Below are 22,475 nucleotides of genomic sequence, written 5' to 3'. Positions count from 1 at the left end.
ATCAGGTAATCATGTAACTATTCACTGCGTGCAATAAAAATATTAATAATAGAACCTTCTGGAAACATCCTGACCTGTCTTTCATGTGTAACAATATTCTAGAATTCAATAATGTTCTGTTCTGGAACTTTCTTGAATGTTGTAGAAAACTCCCGAATATTCTAGGGAAAAAATGAATAAATAAAATAGATGGAAAACGTAATTAAACCAACTACAGGTCTTGATTTTCCGTCATTAACCTATGATATTTGAAAACTGAGGGTGATGAGAACTTTTTAAGCCTATATCTGATTTTTGAACCTATTTCCTATTAGAATCTGTCAATTATTTCAGGGATGAAATTGATGCTCGCCAGTGTAATGAGAATTTGTAATTTAATTCTTGAAACATAAATGTATGTTTATTTTATACTGCTGCATTTCTATAGATACATTGATGAGCATTGTTCTTAATTTGTATCTATAATTTTACCCCTTTCTTCCAAACCATTCTGTATATTTGCCTGAACTAGTCAACATACATTTGTAGTTTCAGCTACAAATTTGCTAAAATAATTTTTCTTTTTATCATTTTCTATTTATTCTGTGGAACAGTCTTCCTTTATATATATTTTCCGAAAATTTTTAATGTGTAGATATTGAAGTCCAGTGTCTACAAGCATCTTTTTCCCCATCCATTTTCCCCCTGTACCATGGCATTCAAGTACCGTAGTTTCTTACACCTTTTGTGTTTGGAGCAACCATTTAAAAAAAAAAGTGTATATTTAATTCTAGACTGGTTTCTGCCATGCCTTTGAGAACTTTTACATGGTCTTCTTTACTGCAGGTATTATTCAATGTAAAAAGCTTCTTTCATTTTTGTGTTGCTTTTTACAGTCTAACACATTTTTCTTTTATCAGAGAGTGCTACTGAAAAAGAAAAGAAAGATCTTTTGAGCGAGTTAGAAGTGATGAAATTACTGGATCCAAGTCCTAATGTTGTCACTTTCTTGGGTTGTTGCACCGAGAGAGGTAAATATGTTGTGCATATGTTACTTGTTACGAAAACACTATTTTTATTAATTTAATGTTATTCTGAAAGATAATGTTATTTAAAATGAATGCTATAAATGTGAATCTTACTCTTTTGTTATATTTATTTGTAGGATAATTCAAATGTAGCTTAACAACTTAAAAAAAAAAAAAAAAAACTTCAAGACCACAGTTTTGATTCAGTACTGGTAGTACGAATGAAAGCTGTGGTCTTGAAGTTTTAGTGGTGATTATAACATCGCATAAGTACTACCAGTAATGTAGCCTGGGCAGTTTTAATGCATGGGTGCACCCAGCGAATGCCAAGGGCCTGCTGGGGGCTCACTTGTTGATCTTAAATAATTTTTTAAAAGCCCCTCTGCCCCATATGTTAAGTTGCGGTCAATAGCACCGCAAACACAGAACATAATGATATACGAATAATGTTCTTGGCTTTCTTTAAATAAACTCATGTGCTACGAGAAAATATTTCCAACAGTATTTCCAAATACTGTATTGAAATTGCGATGAGAATTTTTTTTGAGCATGATGGTGACAAACGCAGGCTGTGAACGTTCATTTTGAAAGTTAAAATTTATAAAGAATGAATATAGAAATAATATGAATCAGTTGTGTTTAAATCATTTAAGTTTAATGGCAATAAAGAATGAGCTTTTACAAAACATCAATTTTAATGATGTCATCCAGGAGTTTGCCACTTTAAAATGTCGAAAACCACTTTTATAATATTTTGTAAAAAAAACCTTTTCTTAAAGTTGTTCATAGGTAAAATCCCTATGAACAACTACAAACGATTTGTTCGAAATATGAAGATTTTCTTCATATTTCGAACAAATTTCATATGAATTAATTTCAAAAAATATAAAAATAAATTAAAAAAATATATATATATATAAAGAGAAACAAGAAAAAAATTTTAAAGAGAAAAAAAACTCCATCGATGGGTTTTCTACCTTGATGTGGTGATGGAGCATAGTTTCCAGTAGCTCTTTTAATACATGGGTTAGGAATGCGACTAAGAGACCCAGAAAATAATTTAAAACTGAATAGGGCCACATTTGGAAATTCGCCGGGAGGCCCGAGAGTTCTTGAAACGGCCCTGAATGTAGCATATGTTCCAATGAAAGCCAGTTCCTGGATCTCTTATACAATAAATAAGATCTTTATTGTACAGTTCACCGGTACACGCAGGTACCACGACCATACAATACCCTTCACGGCACCATGCCAGGGGTTAGGTTAGGTTAGGTTACCTGATTAGTAACAACACTTATTCTGTTTCAGCATCATTCCAGACCTATTCTAGCATGTTACACAGCAATCCTGATTCTGTTAATCAGTTTCTAAATTTGCTGGCCAATAAACTGGGAGGTGTGGAGAGCTGTCTCTCACTATTTCTTATTACCTTTAAATTTTTTATTTGTAAATACCCTTTACATTGTATGTAATTTTCTCTCATTGTTTTTTAGCATGTTAACCCAGTGCCAGACCAAGGTATTTCTGTGCCCTGGGCAGAAAGATTTTCTGCCACCCTTTTACTAAGGATATATATTTCTTGCCTTCATTCAGTACTTCCTATGTTTTACTAAATTCAAAATACAGTTATAGGATTACAAAGCTGGGGAGCTACTTCTAAATTGTCCTGTATTTTGTAGAATTAACAATTTATATTATTTTTTTTTAATTGTGCAATGTATGAAATCAGACTCAGCATGAGGTAATTTTCACCTGAGGTAGCAATTTTTGAGTCCAAGTGAATGAGTTATTTGGAAGTGCTTGCCTCCCTGCAACAAATTATATCATATGACCACATCATTAAATTTTTAAATTGCTATGCTCAAGATAGGTGCCTCAATCATGAAATCTGTGTTCCAGTTCTCTATGAAATGCCAAACCCCTTGGCAGCCACCATGCAGACAAACACATTTCCTATTTGTGAGGTGTACAGCATAACCACTTTGTTTTTTTGTGACTCATACTATTCAGTCTCATCAGCCTTTATCCTGGGTAAATCACTAAAAAAAAAAAGAAAAAAAAAAAAATGCTGTTCTTGCTGTGTTAGTTATGTCCTCTGTAATGTACAGTTATGTCCTCTGTAATTTGTTGCAGTTTACAGCACTATCATTGTATGCTTCCTGTGCATTATGCATAAAATAGGAGTTGCACTACTCTAAGGCAGAAATAATTTATATACAGATGATGCCATCAGTGCCACTTTCCTTCTCCTGTAGTATTGTACATTCTGAAATATTAGACCATTAGTCTATGATTATATATAATTATATATAGTATGCCTATATATAATTATTATAATATATTTTTCAACTCTAAACTGGCATGCCACTCAACTTCAGACTTCTAATGAAAAGTATATTGAATAATGGCAGCCCATTTTCCAGCTATTTTTAGGAAAATGGGTGAATGAATCTGGAAAACAAGTGAAATCTACAAGTTTATTCTTCCAAAGCAGCTAATTGTGCAGTGCAAGTTCATCTCAGTTATAAGCAGGGCTTTTTTTTTTTTTTTTTTTTTTTTTTAAGCTGAGTAAGTGCCACTAAGAAAGAGGTCTGAGGTCCTCCCCCAGGAAAATTTTTAGAAAATCGTGGTGCCAGAAGTTGACCTTTTTTTGTTTTGCCTTTATTTGATACTTCAACAATATTGCGCGTACACAGTAAACAGTATGCATTCTCATCCCCAGTGAGGTTTTTAAATATTGTCATCATAAATGATAATTTGACATTTCAAATGACAAAAGTATGGTAAATTGGACAAAACTAATTTAATAGGTTATTTATTACTCAAAATGCTTTTATAAAGATTTCCACACAAAATTCCTTTTTTACAAAATGAACTAAAACACTTTAATGATTTTTACAGCAAAGAAAAATCCTTTTTTGTTTCAAAATCCTTTTGGTATTGCTCTTGATGTAAATATGCAATTAGTTTTTCTGTTTTCTTGTAAAACAACCTCTACTTATTCATGTTTAACTATTGTTGTGCACATTTAACATCCCATTCTGTTATTTCCTTAGGAATAAAAATTCCATTTATTCATATCTAAGTTTGATATATATAATTATAGGAAAAATATAATAGATCTTTTTAGATCAGGCCTGCTTAGTACTTTTAATGTAATTATGTGTTCCTCACCTCAAAAAGTTTGGGTACCTGAGCTTTGATTGTGATTTGGGATGCGATTGTATACATTCTAGAACAACTGGTGGAGGTTGTGCCAGTAGTTCAGTTCATGGGGTACTCCTGAAGTAATGTTGTGGTGCACAATGCTTCTGCTTGTTCTTTGCATTATATAACCTGCTGCATTTATGGAACAAAAGTAGCAGTAGTTAGCATGATCTGGAGGTATTCTCCACACAATGGGAATGGCAAACATCTTGACTTTCTTTTTACCACATTGCCACAATTGCAAGCCCTCCACGCATGTGCAGCAAGCTTTATGGGAACCCCGAACTTTTATCTTGGTCACATAATTTAATTTCAAAATATGTGACATTTACATTTTTTGTAAATTGTTTTTTTATCATGTCTGTTTCATTATAATGCAATTACTGAAAATGTAATAAAAAAAAAAAAAACATTTAGATTGTTCACACAAACACAAGTTGCTATTGTCAAAGACAAAGAATATGAAAATTACATTAGAAGCATATACTAGCAAGCATAAGTTCATATAGCTAACTGGCTTGCAGGTCTTGGCACATCTGGGCATGTCTGTAGCTGTTAGTCATGAAGGAGGTAAGTATGCACATACATTTAATGTGTATCTAAAGAAAAACAGTTTGTAAAAATGCTGTATGTGATAGGTAAAAGTGGTATGGATTTCTAGAATTAGCACAAAAGTACACCTAGTATGCAATTTGGAAACATTAAAATCTGTTCCAACTAGTGTACTTAGTGATGGGGAATTTAGATATTCTGGATCTGTGATTTGTACACAAAGTATTGTGCTGAATTTTATGCATTCACTGAACATACCAAGCAGATTTTAGATTGTAGTGTTTTGTAAACAACATTGACACTATTGACACTGCAACTTTTAACTGAGTGCATTTAACAATGTCAATTTCAACCTTGACATTGCAGAAAACGGCATTTTCTACCTTTTTATACACACCTTTTTATACATTTTCTACCTTTTTATTTACAAATATATTTTTTTCCTCTTGTAGACCCAGTGTTTGTCATCATGGAGTTTGTATCAGGAGGAAAGCTTCAGACTTACCTTAGAGAAAGCAGAGCTGAGAGATTCTATGGAAATCTCCATGGAAGTAGCAAAAATCTTACATCTAGAGATCTAACATCTTTTGCCTATCAAGTAGCTAAAGGAATGGAGTATTTATCATCTAAGGGGGTATGTTCCCTCTTATGCTCCATAACTTAAAATATTCATTTTGTATTAATTGCCTCTTTATATATATATATATAAATAAAATGTGTAAAATAATAATATTCTTTGTTAAAACCAGTGTAATACATAAATTAAAAGAACACTGTATACAGGAACCTATTTAGTTAAACTAAAACTTGCATCCTTATTTTAATCCATTATGAACTTACATCCATATGTTGAACAAGCATTGAAACAACTGAAATAAACAGTCAAGATGTCAACATCTGATTTATTTATTAATTAGTAGTGCAGCATAGGGCAACTTGTGGTGATAACTTTGAGAGTTTAATGCTTTTTGTGAGACTTATCTTCTTTTTTTCTGCCTATGCTGTAAAATATTACTGTTCACATCTTTTGGCATATTATGAGTTAAACCATCACTCATTCCTAGCTGCCCTCTGAGGTGCCAACAAACACTGAAACAACCATCAGAGGGATGACACTATATTACTAACAGGTAACATTATACATTAGAACCTCTCAAATCCAGCAATCCATTTCTGCCACCATCTATTTTGTGGCTGTTTTTAGAGGAAATGGATAAATCCAGCAAACTATATTAATTATCAATTTAGTTCTCAGGTTGATTACTTGCCCAAGTGGCATGTTGGAGCATCATTTGTATTAATACTTCCAGTGGCATTTCTGTTTGTTTTGCTTAATAATTTTCCATATTTGTATCCATTTACCACTGTATTTAGCATTCATTGGCCCTTAAATAGACTGTCTAAAAACAAATAGTAGTATTAGTAATGGCAAATGATGCAAGAAAGCAAGCTTATATATCAGCCAAAAAAAAAAAGAAAAAGTTCACCCATCTGTATCTTCCAATAATTTGTCTAGTTCTCCCTTGAATTTATTCAACCTATCCACAACAGGTGGATGCCTGTTCCAACAATCAACCACCTGCTAGCTAAAGGCAAACTTCCACACATTTATCCTGCAACCATCCTTCCTCAACTTGAATTTATGCCCCCTCGTGTGTAATCTCAGCAAGTGGAAGGATACCATTAACATTCTCTCCCTTAGTTACCTTAACACAGCCCTTGTCTTTGCTTGTTTCGTGATGACTCCCAGCAGTTTTTGAAATCCCCAGAACCTTGCTTTCAAGCCTACTGCATATTCCAGTAGAAGCAGTGCAAGAATCACTTTCACCTCTGCCTGTGGCTATTGTTAATCTAATAGTCTGTGTATCCCCCAAGCTACAAATTTTCTAACCCACTTAACACTGCCTCAATAGCAATAGGAAATATTCTTGCACCCTTTCTATTTAAGTGTATTCCATCCCTGTAGAAGCAATCTCTCCTGTTAACAAGCACTGACCATGCTGAGAAAAATTTATCCCATGAGCCTTGCACAATCTCTCCAGGGCTAAATTAATTGACAAGGCTCTCAACATATACTTCCTCCTATTGTATCTGGGCAGAATTGAAGACACTTTCAATCAATCCTATCTCATGACTTTTTGCCAACTTGATCTGAGGATTCACTTAACAAGTGCATCCTCAGATCTCCTACTCTTAATATCATTAGTGCCAATGTGTACAACAATATCACTTTTGTGCCCTTAAAAGATCATATCTGCTCTACAATCATCTACTCTTGTCCCCTGGCAGATATACCCTGATCCTATTCTGCTTATCCTTCTTGCACAACATGTTCCCTGGTAATAGGGAATTGCAGGCAGATATGAAGTTCTCTGAGCAGTGCAGACGGGCTGCAAGAGTAGCTCATGGTGTATTGTCAATGATATATAGGAATTTTTCTAGCAGGGATAAGGAGGTGATTATTCCCTTGTATAAGGCAATGGTCAGGCCACACCTAGAGTACTGTATACAGGCCTGGAGGCCTCATTTCAAGAAGGATGTAGAGCTGCTGGAACGAGAACAGAGAAGGAAAACAAGATTAGTGAATGGAACAAAGGGGTGCTCTTACGAAGAAAGGCTTAAGTTTTGCGAATTACAGTGTCTGGAGACTAGGCACCAGCGAGGTGATCTGATAGAGGTGTATAAAGCCTTGAATGGTTTGAGCATGCTCAATGCTGATGGGATTCTTCCTCTTGCTCAGAATAATCACCTGAGAGGGCATAAATTCAAATTGAGGAAAGACAGATGTAGGATAGATGTGCGGAAATTTGCCTTTAGCCAGCGGGTGGTTGGTAGGTGGAACAGACTTCCATCCCTTGTCGTGGAAGTTGATAGCCTAAATAAGTTTAAGGCTCAGCTGGACAGCTATTTCGAACAAACAGAGGGGTGAAGTGGAAGTGGTTATTTTTTATTTATTTATTTTACTTTATTTTATTATTATTATTTTTTTTTTGGCTGATGCTGCCTAAGCTTGCTTTCTTGCATCAAATACCTCTACTAATGCTAATAGTCTCTGACAATAACTAGCCCCTGTGGGACCAGTGCATTCTGCCTTGAAGATTGCTTCTGTTTTTGTCTAATGCACACAAGTGAGCTCTGGTGTTGAGTTGGGCAGCTGAGGGCTTGATGGTACCCCATTTTAATTCCTTCGAGGGTAACTACCTACTCTTTTCAAACTTTTATAAGTGCCCATCAGAATGCTGAGTTGGCACCTAAATCTTTAAACTCTCTGCATCTAGCCCACACAAAGATATCCTCCTATCATGTGAAAGGTCTGCAAATTTTTCACAAGTTGCACATTTTTTTTAGGCTGTGATGCTTTGGAGACACCCATTCAGTTCTCTCCCGAGCCACAAAACTCTTGCTACTTTGTGCACGTTGCTTGGGTGTTCTAGTCTGGGGTATGATTTTTGTTTAAATATAATTTGAGTAATTGACAATACTACATTAAGCTACTAGATTCCTAAATGCAGTGATATGTATTACACTATCTAGTTATGTTATATACCTTATGCTTTAAAGTTCAAGATATACATTAGCTATACAGTAATAATTGCAATGTTAAATTAGTTATATCCTTGCTAAAGTAAAAATTCCTTAGTCAAACACAAAGATATACCCAACAAGTGATTAGAATTCCTTTGAGTTACTTATTTATCACAATTAAAGCCCTACTATTCTTCTGCACTACCCGTTACACTCTACAATATCTTTTATCCAAAACACTGATACAATAGTGGTACGAATAGTAATTTGTAACTTACAAAATCACTAGCTACATTTAAAAATAAGCTAATGAAAGTGACTAAGAATACTTAAACCATTTGTAAACACAATTTAATATGTTAATTAATCAAAACAATAGTAAAAATTTCCAAAAATCTTATCCATTTCCATGAGCACAATTCTGCTAGTCCTGGCACTTGTCTTTTAGCTCGAATTCACAGTCATGTAGTGTTGCTTGAGTTACAAATGCTCTGTGTGTCGGTGCATTATCTTGATGCAAGATGGCAAATTTCCTGCACTGCCTCGAGTTTCAATTATTCGTGGAAACATCTTGGTAAGTTAGACTAATACTTGGCAAATGGCCCAGAGATGCATATTCAAAATAGATCATAATTTATTTTGGAAAGTTTTTGTTTTTCCCTTCTTTTTTCTCAATGTAGGATACACTGTTGAATACAGTATGTGATAGTATGATATACAATAGATTAAATTCAGTATAGAAATGTATTATTTTTGCATTTTCTCCCAAGGTTACTGAATTTTGGAAGTTTGACTGTATTTCTCTTTTTAGACTTGTTATTTATTAATAATGCAGTACAGGGCAGTTTGTGATGATAGTCTTAGTTTGAGAAAATGGCACCTTTACTGAGACTAGTATCCTCCCCCCCTCTCTCTCTCTCTCTCTCTCTCTCTCTCTCTCTCTCTCTCTCTCTCTCTCTCTCTCTCTCTCTCTCTCTCCTGTGCTATAAAATATTAATGCAAATCCTATCACAGTAAACTATTACAGTTAAACCTTTATTTAACAGACCATATAGGGGCAAAGCCTATCTGTTAAATCCAGTTATCCTGTTATTTTTTATCACAAAATTTAAAACATTTAAATGTTGTGATACTCTTTTACTGTATTTTCCAATTGTGTGGAATAGAAAAGCTTAATTTGTCATGTCATATAGTAGCTGGAAACTGATTGGAGCTTTTGCAGCACCTGAATGGCTCTTGAGTACTCTAGCTAGTTCAGATAACAGCCATTGATGTGTGATACACTTAGTCAAGTTGATGTAAAGTGGAGGTGTTGAAAATATGGCTTCCTTGCTGCACTCTCTACAATGTGGATCTTATATCTTATAAAGGGCACAGAACATGAATTTAGTTTTTCTTCACAAGAGCACGAACTGTACAACATTTAAAGTTATTTTAATGGTCATAAAAGAGAACAAAAATGCTTCATACAGCATTTTGGTTTTTCCATCTTAGTTTTAGCTGATAAAGTGCCATCAGACAAGCATTTACTGCCCTGGTTCCATACTAAACAACTAGTCCTTTCTGAAGTTAAATTAAATACACATCTATTAAACTGAAGGTGTGCTGTATTTACCTACATGCTTTGAGCATTTAGTAGCTCATTTTTCAAAACAGGGTACCTGAATAAAACCATGGTTTTATAATCTGACATTAAACTTAGAAAATATACATTCGGTGTCAGGAGAATTGCCTTGCCCTAAAAGAATCAATGGAGCTATGAGGGAAAAAATTGTATGTCAGTGTATTTTGATGATATATATGGATGATCAAACAGGCTTTTGAGGTGGATGCAAAAATAAGCAAGTCCCAAACACGAGAGGTATTAGAACCTATAGTACTTAGTACCATGCTTGGGTTGGAGGTTGAGAAGACGAAAGAAGATATTTGTTGACGTTGGACTTGAACTTCTGTAGATGGAAATTTTCAGGAAATACGTATGAATGAAGGTTGTTCCAGAAAACGGCAGTTGACTGAATAAACGAGGAAGATGAAAAGTTGGTTCTGTGGGTTTGAAGTTGGACAGTAAATGGATGTTGGCTGGTGGCAGCACGTGTTCGGACTGTTTTGAAAGAGAGAGCAGGAATTATAGAAGCCAATTCAGAAGAACAGTGCAAATGGAAGTATCTGTAGAAGAGGCATGCAGCAGAAACAGTCCGTCTATGAGAAAGCGAGTGGAGAGACTCTGTTAGAGATGAATTATTAATTAACCTAACTGCCCTCTTCTGAATGGAATCAAGAAGCCTGAGAGAAGTTCTGGGGGCACCACTCCAGATGTGATAACAATATTCCATGGCAGGGCAGATTTGTGATTTATACAGAGTGAGCAGCTGTTTGGAAGAAAAGTAACATTTTGTTAATTTAACAACTCGTCCTTCAGAAAGATGTTTTTCAAAGTGCATTTGATGTTGTAGCTACCATAAACTGCTTTTGTTTAAACAAAACTAATTTCTAACAAGTTAGTGCCATCCTTCGGGAAGTAGGGAGCCAGGTGGCCTGGGGCAATAATCGGATCGCTCTGCCAAGATATTGTCATTTTATATTAAACATACAAAATGACAATATTTATTTATGATGGGGTGAAAAAGAACTTTGTAATACGCATTAGCAAAGGAACATGATGCAAGAAAGCAAGCTTTTATAGCATCAGCCAAAAAAAAAAAAAAAAAACCTTATTTCACCCATCCACTAGCTCCAAATGTTGAAATTCTGCCTTGAATCCATTTAAGCTATCCTACAATGACAGATGGAAGTTTGTTCCAGCAATAAACCACCTGCTGGCTAAAGGCAACTTTCGCACATCTATCCTACAACCGTCTTTCCTCAATTTGAATTTATACCCTCTGAGGCAATTATTCTGAGCAAGAGGAAGAATCCCATCAGCATTGAGCATGCTTATCCATTCAAGGCTTTATACACCTCAATCAGATCAATTCACAGGTAGCCTAGTCTCCAGACACTGTAATTTGCAAAACTTAAGCCTTTCTTCATAAGAGCAACCCTTTGTTCCATTCACTAATCTTGTTGCCCTTCTCTGTACTCGTTCCAACAGCTCTATATCCTTCTTAAAATGAGGCCTCCAGACCTGTATACAGTACTCAAGGTGTGGTCTGACCATTGCCTTATGCAAGGGGATAATCACCTCCTTATTCCTGCTAGAAAAATTCTTGTATATCATTGACAAGACACCATGAGTTACTCTTGCAGATCATCTGCACTGCTCAGAAAACTTCATATCTGCCTGCACAATTATCCCCAGGTCCTTCTCATTCTCTACCACTGTCAGTGTGGTACCACAGAGTTAGCATTAGTAGAGGCATTTGATGCAAGAAAGCAAGCTTATGCAGCATCAGCCAAAAAAAAAAAACCACTTCCACTTCACCCCTCTGTTCGTTCAAAATACCTGTCCAGCTGAGCCTTAAACTTATTTAGGCTATCAACCTCCACCACAAGGGATGGAAGTCTGTTCCACCAACCAACCACCCGCTGGCTAAAGGCAAATTTCCGCACGTCTATCCTACATCTGTCTTTCCTCAATTTGAATTTATGCCCTCTCAGGTGATTATTCTGAGCTAGAGGAAGAATCCCATCAGCATTGAGCATGCTTAAACCATTCAAGGCTTTATACACCTCTATCAGATCACCTCGCTGGTGCCTAGTCTCCAGACACTGTAATTTGCAAAACTTAAGCCTTTCTTCGTAAGAGCACCCCTTTGTTCCATTCACTAATCTTGTTGCCCTTCTCTGTACTCGTTCCAGCAGCTCTACATCCTTCTTGAAATGAGGCCTCCAGACCTGTATACAGTACTCTAGGTGTGGCCTGACCATCGCCTTATACAATGGAATAATCACCTCCTTATCCCTGCTGGAAAAATTCCTGTATATCATTGACAATACTCCATGAGCTACTCTTGCAGCCCGTCTGCACTGCTCAGAGAACTTCATATCTGCCTGCACAACCACCCCCAAGTCCCTTTCATTCTCTACCACTGTCAGTGTTGTACCATAGAGTTGATACGTGGCTCTGGGGTTGCTGTTTCCCATGTGTAGTACTTTACATTTGTCAATGTTAAACTTCATTTGCCACCTCTCAGCCCATCTGCTCAACCTTTCCAGATCCTGTTGCAGAAGCATAGTGTCAGTAGTGTCCTTGACAACCCTGCCAACCTTTGTATCGTCTGCAAACTTGGACATTAATCCCGATATACCATCATCAATATCATTTATAAATACAGAAAACAATAATGGACCCAACACTGAGCCCTGAGGGACTCCACTAATAACATCAGTCCACGATGAGCAGTGTCCATTGATTACCACTCTCTGTCTTCTCCCCCTCAACCACCCCTTTATCCATAGCAGCAATTTGCCTCCAATGTCACACTGCTCCAATTTGTGTAGCAGTCTTGCATGTGCAACAGTATCAAAAGCCTTTCTAAGATCCAAGTATATAATATCAAAGTTATTCCCTGCATCCAGTTCTTTTGTGACTGCATCATAGTATCCAATCAAGTTGGTCAGGCAAGACTTCCCCTTAACAAAACCATGCTGTGTCTGAGCTATAACTGAAGTCTTGTCTAAATGATCCTTCAGTGAGTCTTTAACCAGTGCCTCCATTAATTTTCCTGGAACAGAAGTCAAGCTCACAGGTCTATAATTACTTGTGTCAGCCTTTGATCCTCCTTTGTGAATTGGGGTCACATTTGCACATTTCCAGTCTATGGGTACCTCCCCTGAGTCCAAGGAAGCTCTCATAATTATGGCTAAGGGTTTGCTTACTTCCTTTGCTGCCTCCTTTAATATAACTGGATAGATCCCATCCACCCCGGGTGCCTTTCTTGTGTTTATCTTCAACAGTTTCTCCTCCACTTTACTCCCAGTTATTTCAAGATTCTGTAACTTACTGCTAGAGTTGAATACACCTCTGGCATTCCCCTCGCTGAATAACTGAGTTGATACGTTACTCTGGGATTACTGCTTCCCATATACAGTACTTTACATGTGTCCATGTTAAACTTCATTTGCCACCTCTCAGCCCATCTGCTCAATCTTTACAGATTGTTGCAGCAACATAGCGTCAGTAATGTCCTTAACAACCCTGCCAACCTTCATATAGTCTGCAAACTTGGACATTAAGCCTGATATACCATCATCAATATCATTTATAAATACAGACAACAATGGACCCAACACTGAATCCTGAGGGACTCCACTAATAACATTATTCCACGAAGAGCAGTGTCCATTGATTACCACTCTCTGTCTTCTCCCACTCAACCACCCCTTTATCCATAGCAGCAATTTGCCTCCAATGCCCACTGCTCCAATTTGTGCAGCAGTTTTCCGTGTGCAACAGTGTCAAAGTTTGTAATAAACATACAAAATGATAATATTTATTTCTGATGGGGTGAAAAAGACCGTTGTAATACATTAATTTTGTAATAAACAAATATATTTACATAGAAAAGCCTATCCTTTCGAAGGGGAATGTATGTGCTTCATATAAACGAGTACTTTGTATTAACGAGATTTTACTGTAGTAATAATTCACGATTTGTGTTTTAGCAAACTGATAACAAAAAAAAAAAATGAATAAATAATAAATAAAAAAAAGCAACAACTTTTATGCATGAGCCTAGGATATTTCATTTCTATGCATCCACCATATTACCCATTCATTCCTCCCTCTAATCAATTCATGGCAACAAACATCTAGCATTTCAGCTACAATATAGAGTATATGAATAACCTATGTGATATGTGTGAAAAAGGAGTTAAATGGCCAGATTGGGCTAATTTTTATGAAACTTAGGATGGCTTGACAAATTTTTCTAAAAAAGCCAAATATAAAATTTCATGATAATCCATCCATTGGGAGTAATGAAGCCACAGCCTTTTGCTGCACTGACAAAAAAAAAGCATATAAATACAAATGATGTGCTTCCCTTTTCATGTAGATAACTATCCAGTTGATCTTTGAATTTCTTCACACTGTTAGCCTCAAAAATACCTGCAGATGCCACTTGTTCCAGTAATCAACAACTCACCAGTTAAAATAAAACTTCCTTTGATCTAGTCTAAACTTCTTCCCCGTAATTTGAATTTATGGCCCTAGTTCTGGATTTTTTTATCACAGTGAAAATTCTGTCTTCATTCATCTTAATAACACCTTTCAAAGCCTTATAAACCTCAATCAGGTCATTCTAAGGTGCCTGGTTGCCAAGCTCTTTACCCCACATAATTGAAGTCTTTCCTTATATGGTTGCCCTTTTGCAGATTTCAGCATGTGAGTTGCTCATCTTTGGACCCTTTCAAGAAGCTCAATGTCTGTTTTAAGATGAGCTCTCCATATCTGGACACAGTTATTCCAAATGCAGCCTTACAATTACCTTGTACAGTGGGATTATGATCTCCCTGTTTTTACAAGATATTGTTTGATAAATTATCAATAGGACACCATGGGCTTTCCTGGCTGTCTGTTCATACTGCTCAGCAAATTTCATATCTGCATGTATAGTAACTTCCAGATCCCATTCTTCTTTACTGTTTTTAATTCAGCCTCACCAAGTATATAAGTTTTTTTTTTTTTTTTTTTGTGGTTGCTATTCCCCATTTTGTCACATTAAACCATACTTTTCTGACCATTCTTGAAGGCTGTTCAAGTCACCCTGAAGGAGTACTGCTTGGCACTGATTATTAATGACTCCCTCAGTCTTTGCAAATTTTGACATCATGCCCTTCATCCCTTTGTTGTTTATGAAAATCAGAAATAATAGTGGTCCTAGAACTGGTTCTAGGGCAGTGATGGCAAACCTTTTTGAAGAGTGGGTCAATTATTTTTATTTCTTTTTTAAATACTAGCCTGTGAGTCATAAGTTAGTGCCTCAATTAGAAAGGGGGGGGTAAAAAGGGTGCCAATTATTTGGAAACATCAAACATTTTGTTAAGAGATAAAGTTGACAGTTGAATCTTTTTGGTTCTCACTTTTGAAATAATCCAAAAAAGGTTTATTTCCTTTTTCATTTATAACTTTAACTTTTGCAAGTGAAGAGCTAAAAAAAAAGAGTAAATATCGAAGCTCGATTTTGATGCCTTGTACCGCACCAGGTGACATCATGACCAGTTTTGCCTCTGCACAAAGTATTTGAATGAGCAAGGAATAAAAGAAAAAACGCTTTTATTTTGAAATATTCTTCATTAATAATTAACATAATTACAGATACAGTATGTGTAATAAAGTTTATAAAAGTATATTTAATGAGAAATTTGTTGTTGCTTACTTTCAGACAATTTCTTAATATTAGGTACATACTTCGTGTTCATTACATTTTGCAGTCAATTCATTTCCAAGTTTATTCCTGTTGGAAGATTTAACAAAATTCATTGAGGAAAACAATTTTTCACATGAATATGTGGACCCGAACATTGTGAGAAGAGTGTTAGCCAGTTTCCTCATACATGTAAAATTGTTTGGTAAAGAATACCATGCATTTAATATAATATTTTCAACTTTTAGTGTGGGATATTCATTAGGCCTATCTGCATTACTTTCTGAAAATTTTCCTTCTACTTCCAAAATCAAGTTTTCAAATTTATTTTTCCACAATATGCTGCTTTGGAATTCAATTAATTCCATTTCTAAGTTAGTGATACCTAGCCACATAAAATCGTTTAGCTGCATTGTATCGTACTCTGCTTTATGTGGGCATAAAATAAAGCAAAATGTATTTTCCAAACTTTTAAATTGATTATATCTCTCATGGAAAGCTTGTTTTATTTCTTGCAAAATGGTTAAATATTTTTTAATTGCATTTTCTTGAATATCAAGAATATTTTCAAAATCTTTAGTGTTTTGAAAATGTTTTTGTAATTGAGGAAAACATTTCATGGTGCTCATTTCCAAATCTTTAGTAAAGATATCAAGTTTTTTTCATAAATATTTTGATATTTTCAAACATCATTAATGCAATTTGTCCATGTCCCTGAAGTTTTTTATTCAGTTCATTGAAATGCTGAGTGATATCACATAAGAACATTAAATCATTTAGCCAATCTATATTTGAAAATTTGTCATAACTAGTTTTTTTCATTCAAAAAGAGCTTTATTTCGTCTAATAAAATGACAAACCAATTAAGAACTTGGCCACAACTGAGCCATCGAACATTTTTGTATGTCAAAATCCCAGAATATTGGCACTCAATTTCCTCTAATAATTGCGCAAATTCTCGCTTATTAAGACCTCTTGCATTTATAAAGTTAATAACTTTAATTACAACTGGCATTACATTAGAAAATGTTTTTAAACCTTGCTTTGCACATAGAACTTGCTGGTGTATTATACAATGAAATTCTATCAGAGAATGTCTAATATTTTGCTTAAGCTGCTGAATAAAACCAATGTTTTCCCACCATATTGGGAGCATCGTCTGTTGTTACAGAAACAATTTTTTGTAGGTCAATTTGCATTTTTTTAAATGCATTATCAAATTCTTTAAAAATATCAAGACCGGTACACCTTCCTTTCAATGTTATTAGTTTTATTAACTCTTCTTTCATTATTATTACCTGCATTATATCGAGCAAAAACTGCTAGTTGTGCATAACCATTTACATCAGTACTCTCATCTAAAGCAATCTAATACATTTCTACAGACTTTAAGTCATTATGTATTTGAGAAGAAATATTTCTTTCTAATTCTATTACTCGATCTTTAATAGTATTGTGACTTATTGGTAACTTATTTAGCATTAGCATTAGTAGAGGCATATGATGCAAGAAAGCAAGCTTATTCAGCATCAGCCAAAAAAAAAAAAAAAAAAAAACACACCACTCCCATTTCACCCCTCCGTTCGTTCGAAATACCTGTCCAGTTGAGCCTTAAATTTGTTTAGGCTATCAACTTCAACAACAAGTGATGGAAGTCGGTTCCACCAACCAACCACCCACTGGCCAAAGGCAAATTTCCGCACATCTATCCAACATCCGTCCTTCCTCAATTTGAATTTATGCCCTCTGAGGTGATTATTCTGAGCAAGATGAAGAATCCCATTGGCATTGAGCATGCTCAAACCATTCAAAGCCTTATACACCTCTATCAGATCACCTCGCCGGTGCCATTTATACGCTTTATAATAAAGTCTTTTTCTTTAAAATCTGAAAACAGAGTAGCACTACATTCTAAAAATGCTTGTTTTACAAACTCTCCTTCTGAAAGAGGTTTCTCATGGCGAGCAATGCAATGAGCTACTTGAAAACTAGCAGCTGTAATGTTATTTTTCGGAGTCAAAAAAGTTTTTAAAACACTTGTTTGTTTTTTCTTTTGTAAAAAATATTCTCTCCTTTCTTCGTCTGTTGAGAAGCAGAGATTTGAATGCAACTTTTCAAAATGTCTTTTTACATTGAATGTACGAGAGGTGACTTTTTCGTTACAAATAACACAGAGTTGTTTTATTCTTTTCAATCACACCATATTTATCAAACCATTCTGTTTGATATGGTCTGGAGCTTGTACCATTAGTTTTCATTTTTTTTAACCATTGACATAGTTCAGGGCTATGCCTGCAAAAAATATATATATATTATATATGTAGGATGCAATAATTTTAGATGAACTTTTATAAATGTAGGCCCACTTAATATACTTACATCGGTTATGTAGATGAGAAAATTTGACAATAGAAAAATTAAGTTATAATCAATTTATTATTAACACTTCTAGATACGTACATCAAGTCTGCCTCTTAGTCCAATACTGCGAGAGTGCGAGCTGGTAACTTTGTACTAGCCTGATACATCTCCATTCTTCAATGCAACGACAAATCGCGCCAAGTTTATGTCACAGTGTAATGAGTCACCCACACGCATAGTTAATACAATAGAACACTGTTTGCTGATGTGCGACGTCCACATTGCACTTGGATTTTTGTTAATTTTTATTTATTTATTTTTTATAAATCTAACATTACATATTTATATTTTATAATTGTTTAATATTTTCGAATATCTTTTCTCTCTGTTATAATTAAAAAAAAGTAGGCCAGTATTACAATAAATGCGTGTGCGTGGGTTACTTACAAAGCCTTTGTGGGTCAGTATCTGACCCATGTGTCATAGGTTCGCCACCACGGTTCTAGGGTGACCACACTTCTGACATTACACCAATCTGAAGAATATTCATTAATCACAACCTTCTGCCCTGCAGCCACCATGCAATCCATCATAGAATCTTTCCAGTAATCCCAACATGCTCCAGCTTATACAGTAAGCTCTGTTGAGGGACTGAGTCAAATGCTTTGCTAAAATCCAAATAAACTATATTGAACACAGTTCTGTGTTAAACTGTGCCCTTTAACACAGAACACGTAGAAAATGTGTAACACTTGCAATGAAGTGGGACAAAATTTGGTATACCATAGAATAATGATGAAATGAGGAGACAGTGAGAAACTTTGGATAGCTATAAGCAACATTTATATGGGTTGTGTAAGAATTACCAAAAAGGTCACATTACAAAAGTCAATACAAGATGATCTAAAATATAGTTGCATGACATCAGTATGGCATATGATCCCCTCCAAAGGCTAAACAGACCTGACAGTGATGAAAAATGCTCGATGTATATGGTGTCTATACGGTTCTGTGGCAACAAATCCCATTCTTTCACCAGTGCAGATCTTAGCTGACCAAGGAGCTGGCTGGCTGTCTGCATGCAATGTGACACCAAAGAGTGTCCCACACACTTGAACGATTTAAATCTGTAATCGTGCTGGTCATGGCAGTCATTGGATATCTTCAGTTTCAAGATATATCTCCACCACTTGAGCTCTATATGCAGTGGCGTTTTCATGCATGAAAAGAAAATCTGGGCCAACTGAACCCCTAAAAAGTTGCACATAGGGTTCGAGGATCTCTTCGTGGTACCTCTATACAATTACCGTACCCTATCAAAAACATGAAAGGGGGGCAGCCATTGATCATTATCCTGCCCCACACGAGAACAGCACCTCCACCATAAGTATCCCCTTCTCTGATGCTGGAGGGATGGTACTGCATTCCTTGTTGTTTCCAAATGAAATAATATCTAGAATCTGTTTGTAGGCTAAAACAGGGCTCAACAGAGAACAGAACTACATCCCATTTGTCAGGGCTCCAAGTCACTGTTGCCACAGGTTTGTGGAACCAGTTTCGATGAGTACCCTCCATCGTAAAACAGTTTAATATCCTCCATCCTCATCCTGTACTTCTTAAGTAATCATCCTTTGAGCAAGTTTATCATCCTTCTTGGTGCAGAAATTTTTAGAGAGCATCATTGATTCTCCACAGATGTTCCATGGGCAACAGTCATGTAATCTACTTGTCAAAATGACAGAACACACACTATTGAATGGTAATTGAAAATCTCTGCTTTTGATGGAAACTCCGCTAAAATCACTTCATGCCACTTTGAATATTTCTAAAGGTGTGATAGCTGAATGACCTACTATATGGGCGCCTCCGTAGCCAGGTGGAAGGAGCAGCAGTGCTTAGCACACGCTTCTTGATTAGACCAGGGTTCGAGCCTGTCACCACCAAATACGGAGGATGCGGAAAGGTTAGGGAATGACCACCGCATATCCCGGAGCAATATGGCCTTAGTTGCTAATGCTCCTAAAAAACCAAATAACAAACAACCTACTATATGTGACCAAAGAAGAGATAAAGCTTGATCTTTAAGGCCAAAACATAATCCCTGCTAAAAGAATGACTAAAAGAGATGGCACGCTTTTCTCTATATGTAGTGTAATTGTAACTTTTGGTACACCAGATCCATCCTTATAAACAAAGCAGGATACTTGAACTTTAAAATTACTCAGTTTGAAATCCAATCCAGTCCATAGAGAAGTTTCTATATGCGTTTCATATATATTTTTTTTTTGTTTCATGTGGGTCTATTTGAAGGAATGTGGCGAGAGAGAGGTTGAGATTCTATAAGCTAAATTATAGGAAACTCCTTGATGAGTAGCATTTAACACTTAAATTCTGAAACCCATACTTATGTATACCTTCTCATAGATACTCGCTTGGGTTACTACTCAGTTTGTTCTTCAAATTTATACCCTCTCATAGATTGGACAGTTCTGGATGATCCACTGAATACTGATCACTGTCTGTTGATGTGTACAATATTGATGCAGCTCCACAAACTGAAAAAAAAATTACATAAAGATTGAAGGACAACAATTGGATTCAGTATTAAAAAAATAATAATAATAAAAATAATTAATTTTGTGATGAAAATGTCATTCAGTCACTTTCAGTTACCCTGTAGTGATGTATGGTGTACAACAAATAATGAATGCAGCTGAAATTACTGAATTGAAATCATCTTTTAGAATATACAACTAGCGTAAAACGTAAAACATAGATGCAATAATGCTAAATGAGAAAATAATTTTTTATTTATTATGTAAATGCCCTACCACTAACAACCTAATGTAGTAAAAGAAAGTGAGAGCAAAGGTTTATAAGGAGGCAAAGCAAAAAAGCATGGATCTATTTTGTATCAATCATTACTAGATTCATAGATGTCAAACTAATTTGGGATAAAATCAGGGAGGTCAATAGGAAAACTTCTCTAACTATTTCAATTATACATTTAGATGTACAAATATTGCTGATCCATATGATATTGCTAATGTTCTAGGTAAAACATTACAAACTCTTTCAACAGCAGCAGCATCATCATCATATGAGCATGACACGAAAACAATGAATGAGCTGAAAATTTCCAAAATAAATTAATACCATGAAGAAGTCATACAATCAACTAGAAACCATGAGTGAGCGATGTAATAACCTCAGACAGCAAAAACAAACCCTACATCAGGATCTGATGTAGGTTTTTAAGCAAAGAGCATCTAAGCAAAGAATTTTAGTTCTCTGACTGCTTGATAAATATACATGGATGACAGCTGCAGATTTTTCACTGTCCTTGCATTCCCAAAACCAGGAAGTAATTATTCGCACATTCGTAATTATAGACCTATTGCACTTACATCTAGCCACCTAGACAAGATCCTGGAGAAAATGATTAATGTCAGATTGTCTTGGTTCCTGGAAATCTTAAGTCTGTATCAATATCTTTGAAATTTAAGGTCTTCCTTAATGGTAAAAGCCAAAGAATATATTCATAATGTCTTGCTCAGAAATGAGCATTTTGTTATGGTCTCATGTAGAGAATTTAATACAACTTGGAGACATGAGATACTCTGATCTGTAGGAATTTGATTCCATATACAAAATTTCTTGTGCAGTAGAATCTTTCAAATTGGCTCCAGATGCCAAGCATTATAGTAATCAAGCGACTCTGCGATTTATAGCTTCTCAAAGTTTCAGTTCTTTTTCAGTTAAATTTTCTTCCATTCCTCTTAATTATAAGTAAACTTAGTCTTGCAAACTGTAAGTTTCAGAAGGAAAAACCACCTTTTTTTTTCTCTTTACATTAACACTAATTTTAATCTCTTGGTCACTCTAGCAGCACTGCTCCTTCTTCCCCTTGGCAGGAAGTTCAAGACCTAAGACATTCAACCCAAGAGATTGAAAACAAGACTTTAAGAGGAGATTTTGGCCTGCTTCGTTTTTTTTACTTTACTATTACAGCAGCCTGTGTGTAAATTATCTCCTTTCCTTGCCTTATGCAGAAATGCATCAAATCTGCTGCAGGCTCATTGAAAATGGTAAGATTACTCCACTCTGATCTTCTGATAGTGATACTTAACTCAGACGTTCTGAAAAGCTGTCAAACCTTTACCTTTTCCGAAATCTCAGTTGCTCCCCATACCACTCTAAACATCACCAAGGGAGTAATAACAGAATGGGATTTATTAACTATCAGTAGAGGAAATTGTCCAAGAACTATGTGAACAAAGTTGTCCACACAGAGAGAAACATTATTGAAAACAGAGTAGCCTTGTTCTCATGGCTTGTTATTCTTACACTTAGCTCTTTAAACTTGTCAACATCAGCAAAGCAAGTTGTCTCCACTTCCATGTCTGACCATATATTCCAAATCCCTTAGGTGCTAATTGTCAAAAATATGGTCTTTCCCAAACTACATGTTGAGATGAGGCCATATATCTTATATCTGGTTACATATGGTTGTTAA

The 22,475-nt window shown here is 35.6% G+C and overlaps 1 protein-coding gene across 3 annotated transcripts in view; it reads left to right on the top strand.

Moving 5' to 3' along the window:
- The window catches only part of LOC150081598 (tyrosine kinase receptor Cad96Ca-like), a 222,436-nt gene that overhangs the window by 156,127 nt on the left and 43,834 nt on the right, over positions 1-22,475 (top strand). For all 3 annotated transcript variants that reach the window (XM_090379461.1, XM_090379460.1, XM_090379462.1), the window contains 2 exons: positions 900-1,010; positions 5,219-5,400. In XM_090379461.1, the coding sequence (XP_090235587.1) occupies positions 900-1,010; positions 5,219-5,400 (293 nt within the window). The remainder of the gene's footprint in view (positions 1-899; positions 1,011-5,218; positions 5,401-22,475) is intronic.

Source organism: Mastigoproctus giganteus, chromosome 8, assembly GCF_048544385.1.
Source record: "Mastigoproctus giganteus isolate SK-2022 chromosome 8, ASM4854438v1, whole genome shotgun sequence".
Classification (NCBI taxonomy): domain Eukaryota; kingdom Metazoa; phylum Arthropoda; class Arachnida; order Uropygi; family Thelyphonidae; genus Mastigoproctus; species Mastigoproctus giganteus.
Note: the sequence above shows the minus strand (reverse complement) of the source record. Positions and strands in the feature narration are given on the sequence as shown.